The sequence below is a fragment of the Abrus precatorius genome, unplaced genomic scaffold (assembly GCF_003935025.1).
Source record: "Abrus precatorius isolate BTA unplaced genomic scaffold, Abrus_2018 Scaffold8, whole genome shotgun sequence".
Classification (NCBI taxonomy): domain Eukaryota; kingdom Viridiplantae; phylum Streptophyta; class Magnoliopsida; order Fabales; family Fabaceae; genus Abrus; species Abrus precatorius.
The window spans coordinates 22,681,093-22,688,073 of record NW_020874428.1 but is presented as its reverse complement, the minus strand read 5'-3'; the positions used below and the strand labels follow the sequence as shown (position 1 = coordinate 22,688,073).

At 29.0% G+C, this 6,981-nt stretch overlaps 1 protein-coding gene across 1 annotated transcript; it reads right to left on the bottom strand.

Annotated features, from left to right (window-relative positions):
* Nucleotides 1-4,184: 4,184 nt before the first annotated feature.
* On the bottom strand, nt 4,185-6,456 carry LOC113846230 (transcription factor MYB20-like). Its single transcript, XM_027474252.1, has 3 exons — nt 6,206-6,456; nt 5,653-5,782; nt 4,185-4,991 (listed from the first exon to the last, which is right to left on the bottom strand). Exons 1-3 carry the CDS (start codon nt 6,336-6,338, stop codon nt 4,277-4,279), a joined length of 978 nt encoding a protein of 325 aa, XP_027330053.1. The 5' UTR covers nt 6,339-6,456; the 3' UTR covers nt 4,185-4,276.
* Between the last annotated feature and the right edge of the window lie 525 nt (nt 6,457-6,981).

The window sequence follows — 6,981 nt, the reverse complement described above, 5'->3', positions numbered from 1 at the left end:
GTGTTTTAAAAAAATTATTTTGTGAGTAATTATTTATATCTAAACTCGAAAACATTATATTCATTCATTAAAAATCAATTTTATAAATACTCATTAAATTGAAGTTCAATTATCATCGATTTACAATGCCAGGGCTAAACAGCGTTCATAGTGTGTAATAGGAAATATTCAGACACTATAAACGAAAGAGAATGTTGGAGAATCACCAAATCTTTCCTCATTATAATTTCTTATTCGTAAAATCTTTTAACAACTCCTTGAGAAAGCTCTTTAGAAAACTCAAATAATTTATTATATAACAAATGAACTATACAAAATAAGTATCCATACGATAAGATAAAAAGTTAAAAAACATAATTAAAATTCAAATAAAATTATTTATATCAAATTAAGTCTAAATTAATAATAATTTTATTTTTATTTTTATCACTCTTGATTATTGTCAAATTATATATTTGTACAAAGGCTGAGTTTGGGTTATAACATCAGCAAAGATTAATCGACATCTTCCAAAGATTAATCAATATAGTAATAATAATGACAATAAACATACATATGATAATTATGAAAATAATAGGAAAGTTGAAAGTAAGATTAAAATAAATAGTCGAGATAGTAAAAATATAGAATTGCAGTGTTAAATTTTTAATTGCAGTGAGTCTTAAAAGTAGGTTCTTGAAAGCAATGCAATATTTGAGGTGAGGGAGAAGGTGGTGGTAGGAGTAACTATATAGTGACAAGGTTAACATTGTTATGAACGTATGTTAAACAAATGAAAGACGATGATAAAAAATGAATGAAAGAGGAACAAGTGAAAAATATTGACGAGTTAATATACATATTTTTTTAAATAACTTATTTAAAATATTTTTAAAAAATAAAAAATAAAAATGAATCAAAATAAAATTAGAGAACATAATTAAAATACTTATAAATAAAACGAAAACGCCAAATTTACTGTATTATATAAACATATATGAGATTTAAATGTCAAATTTATAAAAATTGAGTTTATTCTATTTATATAATTACAATTATTATTAAACTTAAGTTTATTTATTTAAAAACAAACAAGTACCAACGAAATGTAGCATATTTAATCATGTTTAAGTTCTTAATCTTGTGCATAAAAAGATTTTATAAAAATAAATTACTTCAATAATATTTACACCTTAAAAGGAATATTCATCGATCGTCAATTAATTCACACTCTTAGCACTCTTATACACATAATATTTAATAGGTAAATTCAAATGATTTTCCAATAGCTTAATTTACATGCTTGACATTTTTAATGGTTAATTTTGATTCTCTGATATTAGTAAACAACTTGAGGAGACGAAATAATAAATTTAGGTGAAATTTAGTGTTTAATTTTGTTACATTATTAATAATTGTTTTATAATATCAATTAATTCAAATTACTTAAATATAATTTTTGAATTAATTATTATAACAATTAATTTTTTTAATTATATAGCAATTCGGTGTTAAATAATAATGAAAAAAATTATATTTATCAATATATTACTATAAAATTAAAAATATTAAAATTAATCATACAAGTCTTTATGAGTTCATTTCATCTTTTAAACAATAATATGACATTAAAAATTAGCTCTTAATAATGACATTAAAAGGCTCACAATTTTTTACTATCGATAAAAAAATTATTTATCTTAAAACATATTTAAGTATAATCTTTGAAAATGAAAATTTAAAATTAGCACTTAAAGGGGAAGAAAGAAAAACTTGGACACTAATAAAAAAAGTATTATAACATCGTGTCCTTAAAATCTTTACCACTCATCTCTCTTTTTCCCTTTGCTTTAAGGTACATTATTCATAGTCATCCGCGCCTCCAATGCTCCACTACTTCTCTCTCTTCTTGAAGTCACTCTAATCACGATGATTCGCTCCATCAGAGCCCTTATTACCTCTCTCTCTCGCTCTTCCCCTCTCATCAAAGCTACATCACTATAACCCAGCCCCTCACAATGGTCAGTAGTTCTATCCCATAACCACTATGACATTGGAAGAGGAATAAAGGTGAAAAATCATTGCCGGAGTTAACTGCAATTCCCAACCAGTTCCAACACCACTGTGTTTTTGTAAATTTGCAAAATCATCGTCACCATTGTTGAAACTTGAGAGTTTTGTGTTTGCGTTAAGACATTAATGGTTGTTGTAATTTGAAGATCTGTTATTCCCTCGTAACGTGGGGTCAAGGTGACAGTCTGAAGTGTGATGCATGAAGGAAGAACAAGAGTGCATGTCTTTGAGAGAGAGAAAGAGGAGGTGGCAGAGTTGGCTTACAATATATTAGAGAAAGGACTTTAAAAGATGGAAGTAACAATGATGACATAAAATCAACTAGATTAGTTTCTAACATTATATGAAACAAGGTTGATTTAATATTTATGTATCATTTAATGATAAATAATATTTTTTAGGTGTTTATTAATAACAATGACTTAATTCTTATACAACTAACTATGTAAGAAATTAACAAGACAATTTAAATAAGTAAGATTAATATTCACTACTTCTACCATTTAAAGAATTAATTTGTGTGTTTTCTCTTTCTTTTATTATTTTCAAAGTGTCTTTTAATATTCTAAATTTTATAAAAATTCATTACCTTCAGTAACACACAACAAAAATAGTATTTATTTTTTATAATTAAAAATAAAAAATTGTAATTGTTTTTCTTATAAAAAAACCGAAAGCATTATTTATTAACTCTTATCATATCTTTTATTTACTATTCTTTACCAAACAAATATTATTCTTAAAACATAAAGTTATAAAAAAAATTCAACTATGCATTAATTTAGTAAAATAATAATAAAAAATGAGCAACTTTTAATTAGCAGTACCCAGATTTAATCCGGTAATTGCACTAAATTTAAGAGTTCAACTTTTATTTTACCTGTAATCCTTTTTACTTTTTTTTGGGTTTATGTATTATTGTCATATTTTATATTTTAATTTAAAATTCATGAATATTTTATTGACTGAAATATTTTTTTCCATATAAAGATATATTTTGTTCTTATTTTCTCTAAATTTGAGTTTTGTTTAATTTTTTATTTTTAAAGGTAAGTAAGTTTACTTTCTGTGGTTATTATAAATTTGCCAGTGGGTGCTAAGAATGGATTTTTATCTTACAGCTAAAAGAAACGTCAACATTTAACGGGTTTATAAACAGTAGAGATTTAAAAAAAAAAAAAACTGCTTATATTTTAGAAATATGAAATGAAAGCTAAAACTCAAAATTTAAATGTACAAAAACTAAAAATTGATTGTAAAGATGAAAAGATATTTCTAACATTAGTCACTCTATTTTTCCATTTAAACTAAGATTCGTTATTTGTCATCAACTGGTCAGTAGTTTATTCCAAAGCATCTTGTGCAGAAAGGTCTGATGCTTGCTTCACAATCACTTTTTGTTTTCGAATGAACAATTTATAATGACTAATTAATTGATTTTATATATTAAGATTATAACTATTTCAAACTTGTAAAGGGCTTATCTACATATTCCGTTGTTTTTCTTTGTTTCAATTAATATTATTAATTGATAAGCGATAATAAAAAAAGACGAAAAGAAAAGAACAAGAAGGAATATATAATTGAAAATGTACAATGTGGAACCAAATGTATGATAAATAATTAAACATTGGCTAAAATATAGTTCAGAATTATAATATAGAAGGATTACCACATGAATTCAACTGTACAATACAACAATATACGAATTAGAATTAAAATATTTAAAGAAAGAAATATGAAGTATTAAATATAATAGAATATTCAATTCCAGTTACGTGAAGATAAGGACTTTGAAACTGCAGTATAACCAGAACAAAATAATAAATAGGACTTCAACAGTTATGTCAAAAAGTAGAAAGTTAAAAATGAATTCAACTGAATAAAACAAACCAACATGTTTCCACCAATGATACAAAGGAAGAGTGGCAAAAATTTTCACATTCGAGTCTTATAATAAAAGAAAAAAATTCAGAAATAATTCTAATTAATAGTGACTTCTACACAAGAAAGTAAATTAAAAAAAAAAAGAAATTTATTTCCATTATCATATATATATTTTTGTAATGTACAGAATAAGGTGAAAAGTTAAGTAGAAAAAAAAAAGGTTGGTAATGCTAAACAGGGGTTGTGTTCTTCCTAATAAATGATTCACTGTTTATTCTTCGTAAAACTTAGAAGCAAATTACGAGTGAGGCAGAAGGAAAGGTGAGAAGAATTAAAATCAAAACAACTCATATGCCCAAGATTCTGAATCCATGACCATTCTTGAGTACTGAGTGAGAGGAGCATCAAATACTTGCTTTCTATCAGCATCATCATCATCATTAATCAGAAAATCTAGAGTGCTAATAAAGTCATCATCCCACAAGGCCATAGTGCTGTTGTTGTTGATGATGATGTTGTTTTCATTGTTGTTATTGTTAATACTATTATTATCATTGTAATTACAAGACCATTCAAAATCCGGGAATTGTAGGTCTTCAAGGAAGTTGGTTGAATTTGAAGAGGAGGTAGAGGAAGATGAAGAGGAAGGAGCACAAGGCACTAGAATCTCATCAAGTTCTATAATTGGAACTTCATCTGTGCAAAACCCATCCATCAGATCCGTTGTGTCAAACTGGGGTGTCATAATTTTGTCTTCCTCTTTGGCTTCAGTGATGGTTGATGAATCCAATGAAGTCTCTGGCTTCTCTGTCTCCTTATTCTGTTCAAATTTGGGGTCAAAGTCAACTTGCAAAGGTTGTTGGTCCTGCTGTTCTTCTGGTTGGTGTAGTTGTTTTGGTTGATTTTGAATTTGTTCAGTTGCATTAGAGAGGGGCTTGTGAGTGACAGGATCAATGCCCATTTTCTTCAATTTTTTCTTTATGTGGGTATTCCAATGGTTTTTTATCTCATTATCAGTTCTTCCAGGGAGATGAGAAGCAATCTTAGACCATCTGCATAAGAAGAAAAGGACAAGGAAAAAAAAAAAAGACTTTAGTAATTAGTGAAATAATATATTGATAACTCCAAAAAATAATGAAAGATTCCATCATTAACATAAGGTCCACGCGGAAATGACTTTAAAGGAAGAATGACTTCATAGCCACTAAAATGCTCCATGACATGCAAATTATGAAATAAAAAAAAAATTGTCCACAAGACAAATTTGGCCTCTATTTACTTTTATATGTCAATGATACCCATTTTTAGTCAATTTTAACTGCAATCATAAGCAGTTCCTTTTCTCTTTATTTTTTCTCTAAAAAATGTAAAAAGGAGGGGAGAGGAAAAAAGAGCTGTGTCTACAATTTTTATACGCCTCCTTCTCCTAGCTGGTGTGAGCCATGGGACCACATCTTCTCACTTAGATGTATAAACAAATTACAAATTGAGGTGCATGTATTATAAAAGTAACAAATTCAATTAGGTTGGTGCGTTTGGTGATATTAAAATATCTTTAGTTTGGTTTTGATAATTTCCTCAGATAAGCCTAGTCTAATATTTCAAAGGGTCACTGTAGCAATTATTTAATTTAATCATCGGTAAGGTTCTTCAAGGGAAAAATAAACATGCAAAACAGGGGGATCAGGGGGAAAGGGTGGTTGAGGAAAGAACCTATTGCCAAGTTGAGCATGAAGATCAATGACCATTTTCTCTTCATATTCTGATAACAGGCCTCTCTTTAAGTCTGGCCTCAGATAATTGGTCCACCTGAGCCTGCAACTCTTCCCACACCTTAATAGTCCTGCATGGAGTCACACCCCAATTGTCAAATTTAATTTCAACAAAGTGATTGTTTCAACATAGCATTTGTTGCATAAACATGTTTTGAAAAGGTGAAAGGAATATGCCAATTTTGAGTGCTCGATTTTCTTGTCTTTAAAAGGGAACAAAATGGGAAACAAATAATCAGGACAGAGGAACCAAGCCATGGCAGCACATATAGAAAGAAGTTAAGACCAAAAATCCATTGATCATAATGCAAAACATGTTCCAAGTTCAAACCATTTTAAAGATATTAATAGCCAAATAGCAAAGGAAGACTGAAACTCTAGCATTTCAGCTTCATTAACCATTCATTAAGGATAAAATGGCTGCATGATAAGGACTAAATCTCTAAGAGCCCATTTAGAAAATGCTCTAAACAATAGGAGCAATGAAATGAGACCTGCTAGTTTTGGAACAGCTCTCCAACAACATTGACCATTAGTGAGGATGAAAGTGATGAGCTTCTTATCCTCCTCTGCAGTCCATGGCCCCTTCTTCAACCCAACTTTGTCACAACAAGGTTGTCTTCCCATTTTGTATCAAAAGACAAATGCAACAAAGCTTGGTTACAAATGATCTCTCAACACTAGAAGGTTCAAATTGAGATTCAAAGAGAGAGAATTTAGAGTCTGAGTATATGCACATAAGCTAAGATAGAGCACCACCACCTACTTATTTATATATAGAAATCAAACCCTCTAAGCTCCAAAGTCACCAAAGCCCCACAAACCCACTATCAGAATTTATCTATTATTTATTGATGAATAAAGGTGTTCATATTATTTAAATAAATATAATTTATTTGTTAATTTCGCCTTTGTATTTTTCTGTTCAATTCGTTATCTGGGTTTACCGCGGACACGTGTTGATCAGGGATGAGAGATGGGCCACACGTGCCAGGTCTCAATCCGAAAGCGCCACCTCATCGACCAGCTTTGCTTGAGTCGGAAGCGTGAGATACTCCACTCACTAACTCAAACCTCCGAGGATGGTAAGAGTATTAAGTAAAAGTAAGACAATGCCACAAATGATAATTGATACATACACATCACAAGTTTAGTCTCCTCTTTTTTCTTTGACGTTTTCGTTTATAACTACTTCCAATCACAACGTCGACCCAAAGAGGGTATAAAATAATTTCAATAATTTCTTCATGTGTTGGATACAAAATTATGT

What these genes read in the sequence shown, in the direction of transcription:
- LOC113846230 (XM_027474252.1), bottom strand. Translation starts at nt 6,338, where the DNA reads ATGGGAAGACAACCTTGTTGTGACAAAGTTGGGTTGAAGAAGGGGCCA. An exon ending in AGCTGTTCCAAAACTAGCAG is followed by an intron (nt 5,783 to 6,205) that starts GTCTCATTTCAT and finishes GACTCCATGCAG; the next exon opens with GACTATTAAGGTGTGGGAAG. An exon ending in CATGCTCAACTTGGCAATAG is followed by an intron (nt 4,992 to 5,652) that starts GTTCTTTCCTCA and finishes CTTCTTATGCAG; the next exon opens with ATGGTCTAAGATTGCTTCTC.